Below are 20,158 nucleotides of genomic sequence, written 5' to 3' on the forward strand. Positions count from 1 at the left end.
GTGTCCAAGAGATTTCTCTTCAATTCTTGGAGAATCCAGGATAATCTTGGAGGGTTGGCAAACCCTCATTGCCACAGAGGGCAGCAGCAAGTCTCCGTGCTGTCTGCACAGGTGGTCTGAATGGTTCCTCAGAGAGGACTGTAGACTGGACTGTGTTTACCTCCAGCAGATGGTGCTCTTTGGCTGGCTGCCTGCATGAGACTGAATGAGCAAAGAGGAAAAAGCTCAGTGAGCATTAAGTGAGCTGCTGTTCCACCCTCTTTTTCTCTCTCTCTCTCTCTCTCTCTGTGCGTGAGACTGTGGATGTGTCTCGGGGTTTGGATCATCCGCACACATTAAATCAGCCCTGGTCACTAGCCGGCTTGCAATCACCACAGCCACATGATCATGGCAGCCGCGGTGCACAAGGGCTCGGCTCCCTGGACACCGAGCTCTCTTTCCAGATACCTGTGGCTTTGCATTTCCTTCGGGCTGGTCCTTCTCCCTTCGGCTCTGGCCGGGATCTCGCTGCGCTTTGAGCGGACGGCAGACGCCGGGCTCGGGAGACAACTGCACGGGCTGGGCCGAGCCGCGCCGGAGCGTGGCGGGCTGGACCGAGGAGCTCGGGCGAGGAGGTCCCCGAACCCGCAGGAGCCGGCTCTGCTCAGCACCTCCTTCATCCTGCGAGGAGACGCTTCCCACAACCAGGCGATGGTGCACTGGACGGGCGAGAACAGCAGCGTAAGTCACCAGCTGGGCAGCAGCAACAACACCAATATATATATATATATATTATAAAAAAGCTTGGCCACTTTCACCGCGATTGCGAACAGCCACATTGTATTGCTGTGAATTGTAAAAATGTATCGTTGGACACTGGTTCCCGTCACGGTTCGCTACCATTTGACATTCCCAGGCCGGGGCTCGGCTTTAACGGGACACAGTGTAACTCTCGGGGAGATCGGTTGCAGCAATAGTAACCCTAAATGTGCCCGAGCACCGGCACCCAGCGTGGCTCCGCGCCACAAACTTCACTTCACAGTCTAGCGAATCTATCGCCAACTCGGGGCGGGGTGGGGAGAGAGCGGCCGCTGTGGTGGGGTGGTTGAAGGAGAAATGTTTGGAAGAATAGTTTTTTTTATATTGCATATGTTCGGGCTGTCCGACTGAGCCCGCTGCGCGCCACGGCTTAAGTTTGCAGCTTAAAAAAAAACCTTTTCACTGCACGCCCGCCGCTCCATCGGGCGGCATGTATCTGCTTTGATATCAGCGGCCGTACCTTAAATCGTCAACTCTTCAGGTGCCCTTCACTCCCGAGCGGAGTTCTCCCGGACTCGGGATGTGCTCCGGCGGGCCCGGGACGGGCCGCGCTCGGGTCCAGCGCACACGTGCACAGCTTGCTGACAGATTCAGGCAGCACCCTCTTCATTATTCACCTGAAAAAGGAGTGGCAGCGTGAGCAACGCTGGTGACACTGAACGCAGAGTTCTCTTGTGGCACATGCAGTTTACTCTGAATACTGCTTGGTCTGCTCAGATTGCTACAGGTTGGAAATGCTCTCCAATAACACGGAAGCACAACAATTGGACACAATGCATGCAGTCCAGGACGGCTGTTTCGTGCAGAATTCTTTCCCCCCCAGTTTTTCCTCTCCTGTCCAGAAGGTGGTGACTCTGACGAGTTCCAAGGGCAGTGCCGCCCTGGTATCTCTGTCCCCCACCCCATGTGGGACTGCAGGCTATGTGCTCTTGGGCGGGGGTGAGTTGCTTCACAGCTGAGTCTGGTCTTGCTCTCACCCTGCATCCTCACACCCACACTTTCCAATAGGTGCCACTGAATAATGATCAAGAGTGGGCACACTGGCTAATTTTTCTTTTCCCTAACTCAGCAGAGCAGAGCCAATTATTAGCAGCCCCCACAAAGTACCCTGGCTGAGTGCAGCTAACTCAGCACAGAACAGGAATCAAACCAGGGACCTGTATGGGTTGGTACTATGTGGGCTGATGCCTCTAGCCAATAAGAATTGGGGGATAGAAAGCCAGCAACTATTGTTGGAGCTCCTGTGAAAACTGTGACTCTTCACAGCTAAGGCAGGGACTTGAACCCAGATATTTGTGTTCCAGACTATCTGTGGTTGATCTTTCATTGATTTGTTATGTACAGCAGCTGTATTATAGTTTGCAGGTTGCAGATGCCATTGGCTAATTCAAGGATTAGCTCCACTGCTTTTTGATGGCATTTCCTCCACCAAGTGCCCACTACCTTCCTCCCAAAGTTGTTGACATTTTCTGGAAGTGGCCAGTTTACTTAACTGATGTTTAGCACTCCAATATTGACCAGTCACACTGCTCTCCACTGTCATTTTGGGTGCAGGTTATAACACCTGATATCAGTGAATGCTAAGTGGTATGCAATTTTTGTAGAGAAAACTTTCTAGCCTCAAAATTTGAGGAATTTTTGTTGTATTGTCATATTTCAGCATGCTATACATTTGTCTATAGAGAATTTGGAAAAACAAGTTGCTTTTAATTTTGTTTAACGAAAATGCATCATCACAAGTCTAAAGAAAAGACACCTAGATGAAAGACGGTTAATATGCTAAATGGAAGGTTTTTTCCAATCCAGAGACTAAAAAAAATTGTTAGCTTGTGTAGGTAATTGAAAAACACCTCATAACCATTATGTTGGGAAGTCTGACTGTGAACAGAGTGCGATTTAAAAAGGTAGAGGGTGTGAGAGAGACTTTTTGAAACAAGAAAGCTGTGAGGACTTTGCCTCAGCAAAAGAGATTAGAAATGCTGGCCAGTAGAAGTTTTGTTTAAGTCAAAATGATCCACAGATGAGGACTAAGGTGGCGTGTACTTTTTATTTTGTGTGAAGGTAAGTTGTATGGATTTAATTAAGTGAGTCTGGCTATAATGCCTGTTCTTGATGTTCATCGTACTAGTAATAAACCAGCTTAATGATTTGTTTCTGGGCTCATCTTACCAAATGTTTGCTTGGTCTGGCCGTGTCGAGATTGAAAAAGCACATATGCAAAAGATGTGACTATCTGGTTTAGGTCACAATAGTACAAGCAGACATGAGAAATTATTTACCGCAGACCCAAACTTGTAACCATTATCCTTTTGGTCATTTTTAATGTGTTTTGTTGGAAAAGAGAAATTCCTGATTGCGAACTAAATAAGCCAATGTCCACATAAGAACATAAGAATTAGGAACAGGGGTAGGCCATACGGCCCCTTGAGCCTTCAATAAGGTCATGGCTAATCTTTGACTTCAACTCCACTTTCCTGCTCGATCTCCATATCCTTTGATTCCCCAAGAATCCAAAAATCTATCGTATCAGCCTTGAATAGACACAATGATTCAGCATCCACTGCCTTTTGGGGTCGAGAATTCCAAAGATTCACAACCCTCTGAGTGAAGAAATTGCTCCTCACCTCGGTCTTAAATGGCCAACCCCTTATTCTAAGACTATGGGTTCAGTTTTCCCCGGTCATTTGTGCTGTTTTTTTGGCACGCGCCTTTTTTTGGCGTCTTTATTTTTTTCCAAGTTTCTCGATCTGTGCTGGCGTATATGGCTAAGTAACAATTTTTCTAGGCCAGTTTTTTTTGACCTCATGGGGTGGGGGTGCCCTCATGTCTGCGCCAGTTTTTATAATTTTTTGCAGTTTGGCCACCATTTCTTTCCTCCTAGGTCGGCGTAGCTGGCCACTCCCGAAAAACCTTCTGGGCACTTCAGAAAACTAGCGCACCATTGAGAAATCGGCGCTGAAAGATGCCATTGTTTTTAAGTCGAAGATTTTGGAGGGAGTCACAATCAATAATAAAGTTAAACTTTTTTTAACCTGTCAATGTAGTAAATGTAAATTTGTTAGATTTCTGAAGTTTTCTCTATTTTTAGTCACTCACATGCCACCACCAAATGTCTTGAAGCAGGGCTGGAGGGTCATAGCTTTGGCCGGCAGAATTGGGACAGAGAGAGACGCCAATCGGAAGACTTGAGCCCGGAGAGCGAGGTGTTGATTGGAAGCCTTCTGCACTGAGGCCGGGAAACGAGGTGCTGATCAGAAGGCTTCTGAAGCCTGCAATGAGTGGGGTGGGAGGAGGAGGAGAAGTCACAAGACTGCAATTAGCTAAAAGCAGCAGCAGGGGGGCGGGGGGGTGGGGGGGTGGTGGCAGAGAGGAGACGTCACAAGACCTTGAGTGTGGTCCATCCATACAGACCTTGGGAGAGAGAGAACTGTGAACCTGTCCAGCCTGCTTTTCTGCCATTTTGAGATTCTTTCAAAGGTTAAATTTAAGTATGGGGGCAATACTGACGATGCCATACCTTGTGCAAGCCTTCTGCATCATGGTGCTACGTAGGAGGCAATTGATTTGATGTCATCGCATTAGGAACATCAGAGCCTGTAGGGTGCTGGGCAGGAGGCTTTATCCACCTCGGGTATATCGGGCATTCGTACCTCCACCTGAGTGATGCAGACTGTGTCAGAAGGTTGCGTTTCCGCAAAGAAGTTGTAAGTGAAATCTGTAAGTTGGTCAAAGCAGACCTGCAACCTCGAAGCAACAGAACGACTGCTTTGTCAGTTGAAGTGAAGGTTACAGCTGCACTTTCATTCTATGCCTCTAGCTCATTTCAAGCTACAACTGGGGATGTGCGTGCCATCTCTCAACATTCAACACATGGCTGCATTCGCCAGGTCACGGCAACACAGTTTACATGGAAGAATGACTTCATAAAGTTCCCCATGACCATCCAAGCAATCCCTGACAGGGCTGTGGGCTTCTCCAGGATTGCTGGCTTCCCAAAGGTGCAGGGCTGCATTGATTGTACCCACATCGCCTTGTGAGCACCTTTTTGGAGGATTCCGAGATGTACAGGAACAGAAAAGGCTCCCACTCCATTAATGTACAGCTTGTGTATGATGACATGCGTCATATCATGTCAGTCGATGCAAGATATCTTGGAAGCACCCATGATGCGTTTATCCTACGCGACAGTGTTATATCTGCCATGTTTCAGTAGCAGCAGCCAGAAGGGCAGAGCTGGCCACTGGGAGACTTGCCACCTGGCTCACGATGCCCCTACGCATAACCCAGACGGAAGCTGACCGTGAATACAACATGTCGCACATTGTGACGCACAGCATCATAGAGAGGACCATTGGCATCTTGAAACAGTGTTTCTGATGCCTGGACCATTCCGGAGGCTACTGTACTCCCCTGAGATTGTCGGTCAGTTCACTGTTGTGGGCTGCATGCTACATAACTTAGTCATCATGAGGCGGCAGCACCTGGTAGTGTAAGACCCACCTCCGGTGCGAGTAGCTGATGATAACGATATGGAAGATGTAGATGACGAGCAGGAGGAGGACGACGAGGATGAGGAAACCATGCAAGTGCCTGAGGCTGGAGCACGACGGCGGAAGAGGCGGGCCATCGTGCCCCTTTAACGATTGCTCGAGTCTTGCGCCAGGAGCTCATCCGTGAACACTTTATTGATGCCTGAGGGCTCAGCGACAACAATTCCACATGGACCATGTTTACTGTTTGGAGCTGTTCCGTAATGTTGTGTTGTGTTAGGTTAATGGAACATGATTCGGTTTTAATGTAAAATATATTTTATTCAAAAGTTTAACAAACAGTTCTTTTGTACTTAACTTTAATAAAATTATTCTTGCATCAAACTTTTACTTTAAGATCACTTACAAACTTTTAAACTTTTAAATTTACATAACTTACAAAAAACTTTTAATTTAAGAACAGTAACAACAATAATAATAACAACAACAGCAGCAAAGAAAGGCTGCATCCACCCATCTCTCTTCCACCTTATTCTAAGGCTGCCCACTGCGCTTGGTCTTCAACTCTCCACCACAGGCAGTGGCGGTGTTTCTGGGCTTGGAACCAAGCTTACTCTTTCTAAGATTTCTGGTACTGCGCACCGGTTGGGTTGGCAGGGGGCAGGGTGGGGGGAGCGGCAGCAGTCAGCAAGTTGGGGGGTCCGGCTTTGGGCTCTTCAGAGGCTGGTCTGGGGATTGGAGTGGGAGTGACAGTTGATTCTGTCAATGGGCGCGGGGTCTGGGCGTGTTCCCTTATTGCAGCAGCTAACTCCAACATGCTGTCCCTCATGTGCCCTGACAGTGTCTCAATGACCTACAACATTCCCTTGCTCATGTTCAGCAAAAATGTCTGAACTACCTGCAACATTCCCTCCCTCATGGTCAGTGATGTAGTTTGCACTACCTCTGACATTCCCTCCCCCATGGCCACTATTCCCTCACTGATAGTCCCGGACATCGTTCCCATTTCTCGTGTCATTGCTGTTACTTCTCCCGACAGTCCCGCTACCTCATCACTCACCCCACTGATGGCATCCGGGAGTGATCGGGTAAGGTCAATGCTCTCCGCACTCAGACATATTCTGAACTACATCTGTTAGATCCTGCACCTCAGGAGAGTACGGTCGAGCTCTCCTTCCCCTGTTCCCCATGGGTGTGCCTCGCTGCACCCCACCACCACTGGGACCTGCAACCTCGGAAGGTGGGGCCCTAGGTGTGCCTCGCTGCACCACACCGCTGGGACCCGCAGCCTGGGACGGTGGGGCCCTGGATGTATCTGGCAGCACCCCACCACCGCTGGGACCTGCAACCTCGGAAGGTGGGAAACCATGGAATGTCCCACCAACACTCAAACCACTTGTCACAGAAGGGGCTATTACCGCAATGAGCGGCACCTCCTCCAAAGTCAGTACAACAGTGGGAGCTCCATCCCTCCCCCTCCCCCTCAACCCCATGTTCTTGGTCTGGAAGGTTGGATTGGAAGATGTTCTCCTCTTCGGGCTCGTCTGAATCTTCTTCATTGTCAGGGTTGGCCTCAAGTTCTGCAAAATATAACGGAACAGTCAAATGGTTAGCAGCAGAGGAGGGGACAGGGTGGGTGAAATGAGTAGGCTCACACATCGCAGGCCAGGCACAAGGCTGATTTGAAGGACCACGATGAATTTGCAGGACTTACCCGCTCCCTCGAGTGTGGGTCCAGCTTGTTCAGCGGTGATTGCTTTTCTCTATAGGTAAGACCCATCAAAGCAGCGACCCTCTCCTCCAAGGGTGTCAGTGGCTGCAGATTTGCCGGGCCTCCTCCTGTTCGAGTTCTTTCCCTTTTTATTATGTGCCACCTTCCTCTGCAAAGATGAAAACATAACTTTTTAAAGTGGGTGTCATTTTGCTGGGTGGGACATACAGATGATCACATTTACAATTGTAATTCCATTGAATAAATGAAAATATTACTTGCACTACTTGACCAAGGTCCTCCCACTTCTTTTTACACTGGCCTCCAGATCTCATGATGGTCACCACTGCGCAGTAATCTTCTGCAACTTGATTCCAGTGTTTCTTCATTGGGTGGAACTTTTATGTGACCTCTGCTGGTGTCCAGCTCCTGCCATCTCTTCTCAATCACAATAACTAGTGCCTCCACTTCTTCTTGTAAGAAATTCTTGGTTGCATCTTGTATTGCTGCAGTTGTGATTTTTCCAATGCTCTTAAACAGCACCCCACGTTCTCGCACACACAACTGGTTCTTTAAAAATGGCCGATTGCCAGCTCGGAGTTGTACTGCGCATGCGCGTCCATTGCAGCGACGTCAGAAACGTAAATTTTTTTCTGCGCATGCGCAGAAGGTACAGCATTTTTTGGCGCAGACAGCAGGCTCCACCCCCCGAGGCGACTGGGCATGCTGCGCGGAGCCAAAGTCGAATTACACATCAGGGAAACTTTGGCAACTTATTGCTGGCCTAGGAAAAACGGGCATAACTCTGGCAATACGCCAGAAAACGGGCTTGGGGAAAATTGAGCCAAATGTCTCCTAGTTCTAGACTCTCCAGCCAGGGGAAACAAGCTCTCGGCATCTATTCTGTCAATCGCCCTCAGAATTTTATATGTTTCAATGAGATCGCCTCTCCATTCTTCTGAACTCCAGAGAATAGAGACTCAATTTCTCCTCATTGCACAAGCCTCTCATCCTAGGAGTCAATCTAGTGAACCTTCGTTGCACCACCTCCCAGGCAAGTATATTCTTCCTCAGATGAAGAGAACAAAACTGTGCACAGCACTCCAGGTGTGGTCTCACCAAAGCCCTATACAATTGTAGCAAGATTTCCTTACTCTTGTACTCCAGCCCCCTTGCCATAAAGGCTAACATGCCATTTACCTTCCTAATTGATTGCTGTGCCTGCATGCTAACTTTGTGTTTCCTGTACAAGGACACCTAAAGCTATCTGAACACCAACATTTAATATTTCTCACCATTTAAAAAATATTCAGATTTTTTTATTCTTCCTAAGTGAATAACCTCATATTTCCCCATATTATATTCCATCTTAATGCCCTCTCACTTAACCTATCAGTATCCCTTTGCAGGCTCTTTGTGGTCCCATCACAGCTTACTTGGATACATTACACTTGGTCTCTTCATCTAAGTGCCTGGAAATTCTGGCCTCCCTAGGTCCGTACTGAGTGTCTACAGACCCGGGAAGGTATCTCAAAAACCAATTTTCAGTGCACAATGCGCATGCGCTGAAAACCGTTTTTTCTGATCTGTCAAGCTGGAGCTTGACGGATCCAATGCATATCGGGAGCAAGGACATTTGCAAGGGCAAGATTGCAGGATTTACCCATATCTTGCCCAGCAAATGTCCTCAAAATTCTTGCGCCTGATAAAAGCAGGCGCATAGCCTACTTTTAAAGGCATAACTGTTTTAAAAATATACAAAAATATAATAAAATTAAATTTAAAAAACACATTTTATTGTTTAAAAACCCTGCCCAGTAAGGTAAGTTTACTTTTAACCCTGACTATAAACCTTTTTTAAAAATTGGAAAAATATATATTTTTTTCTAAGGTATTTATTAACTTTAATTTCAATTAATTTTAATTATGCGAGGTGTGTTTATTTTTTATTATGGTGTCTGGTGTGTTGTTTTCATTAATAGCAAGAAAAACTCGTCGCTATGAAGTTCTCATTGCTATTAATGAGAAAGCTGTGGAATACTTTACCTGATTGGCCGAGCAGTCACACGTGACTGCACCTTCTGCGTGGGAACCTGGAGGACGGGAGCACACTTCGCAGTGCGGGAAGAGAAGGCCTCCCCAACGGAATCCCATGCTCCTCTGGGCCCACCAGGTACTTTCGCAGAAATTTTTTAGGTCGGAGGCATCCGCCCACGGGAAGCCTCCGACCGCAATTTCTGGCCCATTATAAATTGTAAATAGTTGAGGCGCAAGCACTGATCCTTGCGGCACTCCACTAGTTACAGCCTGCCAACCTGAAAATGACCCATTTATTCCTACTCTCTGTTTTCTGTCTATTAACCAATCCCCTATCCATATTACTATATTACGCACAACCCCAAACGCCCTTACCTAGGATAACAAACTTTTATGTGGTATCTTATCGAATCCTTCAGTATGCCACATTCATCCAGTATGATAGTGGACTGCAAGGCTATCATCATTTCCTGTGTGTAGAGTGTGTTGATCTTAATTGCTCTATCCATTTGTCTTGTCATCCCCCCACCACAGTGATCCTCTGGTACCTCATCTAATTGGCTATTCTTCATGTATGAGCATAGACATGAATAATGAATATGACAGGCTATTCCACGATAGAGAAGGGGGTTGAGTCCAATTCTCTCCTTAGTCCGTATCCACATGTATCCGCTTTCTAAAAGCTAGTCACTCTTAGTGATCTGGAGTGAGAACCGTGTTGATTTTTGCCTCTCCCGAGCCTGGTGTGCTAAAGCAATTGTACTGCCATCCTGTTTAACATCAGCTAACTCAATGCAAACTGGCAATCAAACCTGAGACTCTCCTGGTCTTTATGGCTCAGTTTCACACTGAGCTGTGAAGCTACCAACTGAACCATTGGATGAATGTGATCTTAGACACTAAGAAGGGATGTCATTGGTGCTGGTACCTAAAAAAAAAAACCAGCACAATTCTGTGGGGATTCTACTGGTCTCCCACATTAACTCCGGCAGGATACCTGTAGAACTCCCATGGGATTTCAGGCTCACGATCTTTTAAACTTTTGTCAGGCTCCTGTTTTCCCTCCTTTGTCAGCAAGAAAACAGCTCGGGTGTAATCTTCTGACATTTTGCTATTGGCAGGGAGCCTTGCCTGCCAGAAGTGAACATTGGAAATTCGGGGGCATAATGTGTGTGGTTTTCCGGCTATTTAATGTACATTACATTTTGAAAAATAGCTGAACTCATGCTAGTCCACAATGACTTGTGCCTGTCTCTTTGTCTCTGCTGCTGTCTATAATTTTAATCATGAATGCATTTCTAATTTAACTCCATGAGAAGTCCTGTCTCCTCAGATCTTGCTGTAGGTCCCATTTACATCATGTGAGCATTTGTGTACCTATCTCTCATAGAAACATAGAAACATAGAAAATAGGTGCAGGAGTAGGCCATTCGGCCCTTCTAGCCTGCACCGCCATTCAATGAGTTCATGGCTGAACATTCAACTTCAGTACCCCATTCCTGCTTTCTCGCCATACCCCTTGATCCCCCTAGCAGTAAGGACCTCATCTAACTCCTTTTTGAATATATTTAGTGAATTGGCCTCAACAACTTTCTGTGGTAGAGAATTCCACAGGTTCACCACTCTCTGGGTGAAGAAGTTCCTCCGCATCTCGGTCCTAAATGGCTTACCCCTTATCCTTAGACTGTGACCCCTGGTTCTGGACTTCCCCAACATTGGGAACATTCTTACTGCATCTAACCTGTCTAACCCCGTCAGAATTTTATATGTTTCTATGAGGTCCCCTCTCATTCTTCTGAACTCCAGTGAATACCTCCCTCCCACTCCTCTCATAGTCCTTCCCCTTTCTCCCCCCCTCTATTCCTATTCTTTTTAACTATGATAATTATATATGGCTGCAGTTCCTAGCAGATACCACAACAGCATTCTCCTGCTACATGCCAAATGTAAACCAAACAGAATGACCACCAGTGCAACCATAAATATTGGCCCGATTTTGAGGCCAGCAGTGAAGTGATGGTGCCGCTGACCTCGAAGAAAACTGGCCATAAAGATCTAGCAATCTCTGTGCCATGGATTTCACCTTTCCCAACATTAATTTTATTCTGACTCCATGTGCAGGGTATCTCTGGTGTCCTGCAACAGTGATGTCATCAAGCAGTCTAAGCAGCCAATCACATTGAAGAATTCTCAGACAGCAAACCAGGAAGTAAAAAGCACTGATTATCCTTCACTTTTTAATAATTTTACAGAGTGAAATAAAGATTGCGACATACACATGGGATTAAAGTAGAATCTCAAATATCATGAACTTTAAAATAAATATTTTTTTATTATTTTAAAAATCTATAGGAATTTATATATTGTATAATTTAAAAATCTATATATCATCATGGAGAAATTTGACATTCCACAACTATAAAATTAGTTTTTCAGGTTCAGAGAGGTTGTTCAGGAGTAATTATGACTTGGTACGCAGTTAAAAGCCCCAGTATTCAAAAGAAAGAAAGACTACAGCCAATTAAGTACTTTTTGAAGTGTAGTCACTGTTGTAACGTGGGAAACGTGCCTGCCAATTTGTGCACAGCAAGCTCCCACAAACAGCAATGTGTTAATGACCAGATAATCTGTTTTTGTTATGTTGATTGAGGAATAAATATTGGCCAAGGCACCGGGGATAACTCCCCTGCTCTTTGTCGAAATTGTGCCATGGGATCTTTTACGTCCACTTGAGAGAGTTGACGGGGCCTCGGTTTAACGTCTCTTATGAAAGACGGCATCTCCGACAGTGCAACACTCTCTCAGCACTGCACTGGAGTGGGGCTTGATCCCACAAACTTCTGACTTGAACCCAAGACCTTCTGACTCAGAAGTGAGAATGCTACCCACTGAGCCACAGCTGACATGTGTTCAATAAGTCTTAACTTTTTGGTGGATTTTTGCAGCGAGATTATAGAGTTAAAAAGTGGAAATTTACATCATTTCAAGTGATTTGTACGATTTCCATTTCACCATCATCATAGGCAGTGTCTCGAAATCGAGGAAGACTTGCTTCCACTCTAAAAGTGAGTTCTCGGGTGACTGTATAGTCCAATGCAGGAATTACAGTCTCTATAACAGGTGGGGCAGACAGTCACTGGAGGAAAGGGTGGGTGGGGAATCTGGTTTGCCGCTCATTCCTTCCGCTGTCTGCACTTGATTTTTGTTTGCTCTCGGCGACGAGACTCGAGGTGCTCAACGCCCTCCCAGATGCTCTTCCTCCACTTTGGCTGGTCTTGGGCCAGGTATTCCCAGGTGCCGGTGAGAATGTTGCACTTTATCAAGGAGGCTTTGAGGGTTTCATTGAAATGTTTCCTCTGCCCACCTGGAGCTTGCTTGCCGTGTGGGAATTCAGAGTAGAGTGCTTGCTTAGGGAGTCTCATGTCGAGCATGCGGATGATGTGGCCCGCCCAACGGAGCTGGTCGAGTGTGGTCAGTGCTTCGATGCTGGGATGTTGGCCTGAGCAAGAACACTGACGTTGGTGCGTCTGTCCTCCCAGGGGATTTGCAGGATCTTGCAGAGACAACGTTGGTGGTATTTCTCCAGCGATTTGAGGTGTCTACTGTACATAGTCCATGTCTCTGAGCCATATAGGAGGGCGGGTATCACTACTGCCCTGTAGACCATAAGCTTGGTGCCTGATTTGAGGTCCTGGTCTTCAAACACTTTCTTCCTCAGGCGACCAAAGGATGCGCTGGCACACTTGGAGGCCGTGTTGGACCTCATCATTGATGTCTGCCCTTGCTGATAGTAGGCTCCCGAGGTATGAAAAAATGGTTCACGTTGTCCAAAGCCGCGCCGTGGATTTTGATGACTGGGGGGGCAGTGCTGTGTGGTGGGGTCACCTTTGTCTTACGGATGCTTAGTGTAAGGCCCATGCTTTCGTACATCTCGGTGAAGATGTTGATGATGGTTTGTAGTTCGGCTTCTGAATGTGTGCAGACGCAAGCGTCGTCCACGTACTGTAGTTCGATGACAGAGGATGGGACGATCTTGGATCTAGCCTGGAGGCGACGAAGGTTGAACAGATTCCCATTGGTTCTATAGTTTAGTTCCACTCCAGTGCGGAGCTTGTTGTGAGTGAGATGGAGCATTGCAGGAAGGAAGATCGAGAAGAGCGTTGGTGCAATGACGCAGTCCTGCTTGACTCCGGTCCGGATGTCATTGGGTCTGTGGTGGATCCTTTGGTCAGGATCAGAGCTTGCATGTCGTCGTGGAGCAGGTGGAGGATGGTGACAAATGTTTGGGGGCAGCCAAAACACAGAAGGAAGCTGACAATTTCATTAGCCTGGGAATTGTGGTCGGAGGCTTGCCTCTGAACCAAAAAAAATACACATTTGCCTGGTGTCTCCCAAGCTTCGGACTCTTCCAGAATCCCCACAAGGATAATAGAAATCCCCAATAAATAACATTTCACACCACTTAAATAAATAATAAATGACCCTTTAATTAAGCATTTAGAATAAATATGTAATTTTTTGAAAAATAAATGTAAGCATTTTAACACGAGCCAAAATTGACCTAAAATAATGTGTATGTTTAAATCATGTTTTTAAATATTTAAACATTTATTTTAACCCTTATGTTGGTAAAAGGAGGCCTTACTCCTGCTTTTACCAGGCGTAAGGGTTTCGTGGGCATCCACCTGTCAGTAGTTGGGCAAATAGCCCAACTCTACCAGCGAAAGTGATTTTGCAGTGGTGGATCTGTCCAAATGAAACATGACAGATGCGCAGTGCGTGCAGAAACCCGGAACTTGCGGGGCCATTCTGAAGACTTCCAACAGCGTTCGCTATGCGTACATTGTCGGAAGCACCGTAAAATCCAGGCCATTGTCATTACAACCGCAAATTCCGGGCCATTAACTTGATTGCTGTTGCATTTTTGGCAACTCTTAACTGTTGTTCCCACTTCTGATATAGCACTGGTCTAATGTTACTCTTTATTTTAGAAGTAACTGAAAGCAACAAAATAAATACGGTATTTTTGCCTCACCTATGTTTTTCATTATTTTTGCAGTATGAAATTATTCAATGTTGTTACAGACACAGGGTGATTCAGAACAGTTAGAGATTGATAAGTAGTGAATCCTTTCAATCTTCACTAAAAATACGAAATGTTATGAATATTTTTAATGAGTGTTCAGGCAGGTAGGTGCACTCTGTATAACCTGTGCTTGTGGCCTCTGGGAAATAATCGTGTGAATGCGGCTGATATTCTTTACAGGAGAGTAACATCAGCTCGCATTATTTTGTGAAAAGTCGCTGCTCTTCAGACAGTCATACTGTTTGCAATTATTTGGCCATGGATTTAATTTATTCATGAAAATTATTGCTAGAATTCTTTCTCGCAGTACAGTTTCATGTACTCTCCTTTGACTTCTAGGACGCAACATTTTAAAAGCTGCTTAGTACAGACACTAATGTAAATATGCCAAGTGGAGTGGTTATTCTTCATAGATACCTTCCTCAGCCAGTTGTCCATTGCGATTTGGATTTTTATTCTGCCTCTCTTCCCCTCTCTGTGGTTAATTTTCCTTACGAGTGTAAAATTCTTAATGTACTGCACATGCTATCAATCCCTTTTTGACATGTGCAAAACCGTGAAGCTGAAATGTTAAAAGAGGAGTACTCATTAACCGAATGCTGAGAGCTACAGTCTGACCAGTTTATTACTGAAGGCCACTCTCGAAGACCCACTATAAACCAGCTCCGCGTGCTTTCTTTTGAAATCCTCTCTCTTTATTTAAATTTTTTAAAATACTGATTTTTCTCTCTCCTGAATCCCAGCTCTTGCAACATCTGAGAGCTGGAGGACTGTTAAATGAGATGAATAAGTCAAATCGACCAGCGGGGCTCCTAACAAACCATAAATGAGGCAGAAGATGGGTCACGCAAAGCCCCAGAGCTATGTTTTGAGTACCAGTGTTTTAGAGGAAGCAGTGTGGTTTGCAGGAAGATGTGGAGTTATTTTGGATGAAGATACAGCACTTCATGGTTTATATTTCAGAGATGGCTCAGTGCATGTGGATAGAAATAAAACTCCGATGTAGAAACAGCAATGACTCCATTTATGTAGCTCCTTTAACGTAGAAAAATTTCCCAAGGAGCTTCACAAAGAAAAAAATCACAAATGGGCATTATCTAAAGAAGGAGATATTGGGATGGTCACTGAAAGCTTGATCAATGTGGTGGGCTTTAAAAATGGTCTTAAAGGAGGTAAAAAGGTGGAGAGTTTTAGGGAGGTAATTGCAAAGCGTGCCAGGGGGGCGGGGGGGGGGGGGGGGGGGGGGGGAGAGGAAGGAGGAGAGAGAATGCACAAGAAATCCAAGTCGGAGGAATGCAGAGCTCTCCCGGTAGTTGTAGGGTCGTGGAAAGCTATAGAGACAGAGAAAGTAAAGGCCATGAAGGGATTTAAATGTGAGGGTGAGATTTTTAAATTTCAATCATTGTGGGATTGGGAGCAAGGACAGGGGTGATGGGTGAGTGAGATTTGGTTCAAGTACTCATGAGTACTTGAACCACAATGCTATTTTCTTCAGATGATAAATGAGCTACAAGTTGCTAGACAAACCTTACAGGACCTCGGGGGCATGTCGTGCAATGTATCTCCTTAGCTATCACTGGTGTTGAGGTATTTGTATTGTACTGATTGAACTATCGGTTTGCAATGCAGAAGAATTCAGTCTTTGTTGTTCATTTTTCATTTATTTTCACCTCCACGTGAGGTCCTAGCCTCAAGCATCACGCACAAACTTTCAAATGTGAAAATATGCAGGTATCTGCTTCCAGGACACCATACTGGTTTGAAATTGGTTGGTGTGGTGCAGAATTAAATGACTGAATTTGTTAATAAGCCATCTGCAGCAATAGTTATACAATTGATCCTTTTATTTTCTATTTCTCATATTTAATCCCACAATATTGGCAGTGCTGATATGAAGCGCTTTGATAACACACAAATTCTATAGCTTTCAAAATCACCAATTTTTTAGTAAAAGAAAAGCAAGCCCTAGCTTTATGCATAATAATAGGGTATCAATGGAGTAAATGGTGCTGTGTTGAGCACCATTGTAACACAGTATTGAAACCATGTTATACAACCCATTCTATTAATGGATTATAAAATAAACTTTTAAACCAGTGACTCTTCAACAAAAGTATTTGGAAACACAAATAACAGGTTTATCCATTCACGCAATATTTTTCCGGTGCAGGTATAATATTATTCCATTGGAGCTGCCCCTGCAACTTTGCTGAAAGCATGATGGAAACCTCTTTACCGTGTGTAAGGAGGTGAAGTTATGGTGGCAGAGCAGGAACAGCCCCAAGAAAATTCAGGCCAATGTACTCCTGTCATTTTCTTTGGTTAGTAGGGTTCCTATTTGGGGTTCCATGTTGTCAGATATTGTTAGTTGAATTTGAATCAATTATTAAAAAAAAAATTGTTCACTGGATGTGGGCATCGCTAGTCAGGCCAGCATTTATTGCCCATCCCTAATTGCCCTTGAGACGATGATGGTGAGCCGCCGCCTTGAACTGCTGCAGTTCTTGTGGTGATGGTACTCCCACAGTGTTGTTAGGGAGGGAGTTCCAGGATTTTGACCCAGTGACGAGGAAGGAACGGTGATATGTTGTTAAACCAGGATGGTGTGTGACTTGGAGGAGAACTTGGAGGTGGTGGTGTTCCCATGTGCTTGCTGCCCTTGGGAGCAAAATCCCCTGGGAGGACAGACAAACCAACATTGGTGTCCTCGATCAGGCCAGTATCGAAGCACTGACCACAGTTGACCAGCTCCATTGGGCAGGCCACATTGTTCGCATGCCTGACACAAGACTCCCAAAGCAAGCGCTCTACTCGGAACTTCTACACGGCAAACGAGCCCAAGGTGGACAGAGGAAACATTTTAAGGACACCCTCAAAGCCTCCTTTATAAAACGCAACATCCTGGGAGTCTCTGACCAAACACCACCCTAGGTGGAGGAGGTGCATCCGGGAGGGCGCTGAGCACCTCGAGTCTCATCGCCAAGAGCCTGCACAAAACAGGCGCAGGCAGCGGAAGGAGCGTGCGGCAAACCAGTCCCACCCACCCTTTCCTTCAATGACTGTCCCATCTGCGACAGAGACTGTGGTTCCCATCTTGGACTGTTCAGTCACCTAAGAACTCACTTTTAGAGTGGAAGCAAGTCTTCCTCGATTTCGAGGGACTGCCTATGATGATGCCCTTGTCCTTCAAGGTGGTAGAGGTCGCGGGTTTTGGAGGTGCTACCGAAGCAGCCTTGGCAAGTTGCTGCAATGCATCTTGCAGATGGTACACACTGCAGCCACGGTGTACTGGTGGTGGAGTGAGTGGATGTTTAAGGTGGTGGATAGGTTGCCAATCAAGTGGCTGCTTTGTCCTGGATGGTGTCGTGTTGTTGGAGCTGCACTTATCCAGGCAAGTGTCGAGTATTCTATAATATTCCTGACTTGTGCCTTGCAGATGGTGGAAAGCCTTTGGGGAGTCAGGAGGTGAGACCTCTGCATTTCAAACTAGTCCTGCTAAAAGATAAATTATAATCAGCAGAAGACAAATAAGAGCAACTCTTCTTAATCTTCCTGAGTACTCATGGTGAGGTGTAACTGTACCTGAAGAGGACCTATCTGTTGGCATACCAGAAGATCTTCTGCTGCCAATTCCCACCTTATGGTTTGTGTAGGAAGGAAGAACGATCCTGATCAAAAGACAAGGCAACACAAAATCATTTTGTCTTGCTCTCCATGGTGGTGTAATCTGCCATTAGTCTGATGCTGCAGTGTCTTCACATTTAAAAAAAAAATTATCGGGATGTGGATGTTTCTGGCAAGGCTGGCATTTATTGGCCATCCCTAGTTGCCTTGAGAAGGTGAAGTAACTGTGTGGCTTTCTAGGACACTTCAGAGTTGAGTGTCAACTACTTTGGTGTGGATCTGGAGTCACAGAACAGGTTTCCGTTCCTAATGGACATTTGTGAACCAATTGGGTTTTTATGACAATTGAACAGCTTCATGGTTACCACCTGTTACCATTTTTTTGATTTTTGTTTTCAACTGAATTTAAATTCTCAAACTGCCATGATGGGATTTGAATTTGTTTTCTCTGGATTATCAATCCAGGCCTCTGGATTACTACTCCAGTAACAACCATTATACTACTGTACACATACCAATGTTTTATCTTTCTGCTGGGCGTAAGGATCCTAAATGAAAAGAGTTTGCTGGTCTCAGCAGACGTCCTAGCAGGATCAGGCTCACAGTAACAATTTGGTACAAGTTTTCATAAAATTAGCAATCTCAATTAGGATTGGCCGGTGTGGGAAATGGAAAGATCCACACTGGCACATTAGGTGTGCTTTGTAAAGATTTGTGTTGAGTCACATTATTGCAGTAGAATAGAGGAAGATTTATTCCACATCTAGCAGCAGACAGCTAGAAATACGACTGACATCCCACTCTCCATGAGCACAGAAATTCATTATCGTGAGGCAACCTAGATAGTGATCTGACCAAGGACAGACAAAATATATTCAAATTTTAGTAGGCGGTATTGAGTTACAAGCAAACACATGATACAACCTCCAGTCTGGCAATTCAGTGGTAGTGTTAGTAGCTTCTCAAACCTTCGTATGCTTGCTGGTTTAAAAATATAGAGGCTGAAATTCAGCCCGCCTGAAAGCTGGCGCCCCGACCGTATTTTTACCGCCATTTCGGAAGAGGTCCCCTCTTTCACGAAATTCAGCTTTTTGTCTTTTTTTTCTCAATCGGCCAGGAAGTCGGTCATAAAGTGGGCAGAAGTGCGGCGGTAAGTGCTGGTTGGGGCGAAAGTGAAGGCGGGACGGATTCTCCGCCACTGTTAGTCAGCGCGTTAAAGGGGAGAGAATCGGCCATCCGTCGCAATCGAACACTGGACCACCAGGGAGGGTTTTGGCTGGGTCAGCAGCCTGGCACCTAAGAGGGGGTGCCAGGCTGCCTGTTGGCGGCCAGGCCGAACCTGGGGGCACAATAGTCCGGCTGACATGGAAGTCGGCCAGCAAAAAAAATAAAATGGTGGCCGTGGCATTGGGCCCTTGCCTTTAATGGCCGCTGTGCAGCCAGGGCAGAGAGCATACAGGGTGCACCGATAGGAAAAGCTGTTGAGGGAATCACTCGACGGCAATAAGATTTTGCTCGCTAAATTTCATGGGAGTGGGGGGTTCCCAGCGGTGTGCGCACTGATGACTCATGCACAGCCGGTCGGCAGAGGCGGGGTGGAAGTGGGGATTGCCAGAACCCCCCCCGGAACTGAATTTAGCTTGCGGCGACCATTCGACCAGAAATCGGCGGCCGCTTGACTCCACTGCATGGCCTCCGCAAATGGACGGTAACTGGCCTTAGTCAGGAGCTGAATTTCAGCCCTATGATGTCCCTTCATTAGAAAATAAAATACATTCATTTTAAAAGATCGTACTGCAGGATGGATTTTGCGTGTGCTGTGCATTGGAGGATTGCTAATGTTTCTACTGTTGCTTAAACAACTGGTCCCAATCTCAGTTGGACTGCTCAGAGCTGATGTTGATGGAGGGCAAACACTTTCCTATGGTGAGGGAGGAAAAATTGTTGGATGAGGCACCCCATGTAGTGTCCTTTTAGAGAGGGGCTTGGAAGGAATTTGCCTACAGAACCGATACATTTTTGGGCACTTGTCTTAGATACTCTCTTGGGTGCTGTGGTGTTACTCACTCCCATAAGCATTCTGAGTGTCTTCTGTTTTGGGTTATGTACTGTCCAATATCTAACTATTTGATAGCATAACTCAGTGGTGTTACAATAGAACCCCCTTTTGCTCATGTCTCCACATGCCTTTCCAAACCCCTTGGGAACAATCTGGGAAAATACCTAGTAAGACGAGGTCCAATATGAATCGTCAAGCTGCATTAGTTCACGGCGAGTGAACGTAGAGAACAACAGTTATGATTGAACTAAATTAATTTGATCAGTTAAATTTGTCTTTCCATAATAATACCATAATAAATCATGTGTTTTCTTGTAATTCAGTACCAAAATAATGAACATGCTATGACTCCT

General features: G+C 45.7%; 1 protein-coding gene across 2 annotated transcripts in view; it reads left to right on the forward strand.

The window, feature by feature from the left end:
• Window positions 1-324: 324 nt before the first annotated feature.
• Window positions 325-20,158, forward strand: part of sorcs2 (sortilin-related VPS10 domain containing receptor 2) — a 963,539-nt gene continuing 943,705 nt past the window's right edge. For both annotated transcript variants that reach the window (XM_070871372.1, XM_070871374.1), the window contains exon 1: window positions 325-720. In XM_070871372.1, the coding sequence (XP_070727473.1) occupies window positions 382-720 (339 nt within the window). In that variant the 5' untranslated portion in view covers window positions 325-381. The remainder of the gene's footprint in view (window positions 721-20,158) is intronic.

This window comes from Pristiophorus japonicus, chromosome 2 (assembly GCF_044704955.1).
Source record: "Pristiophorus japonicus isolate sPriJap1 chromosome 2, sPriJap1.hap1, whole genome shotgun sequence".
Classification (NCBI taxonomy): domain Eukaryota; kingdom Metazoa; phylum Chordata; class Chondrichthyes; family Pristiophoridae; genus Pristiophorus; species Pristiophorus japonicus.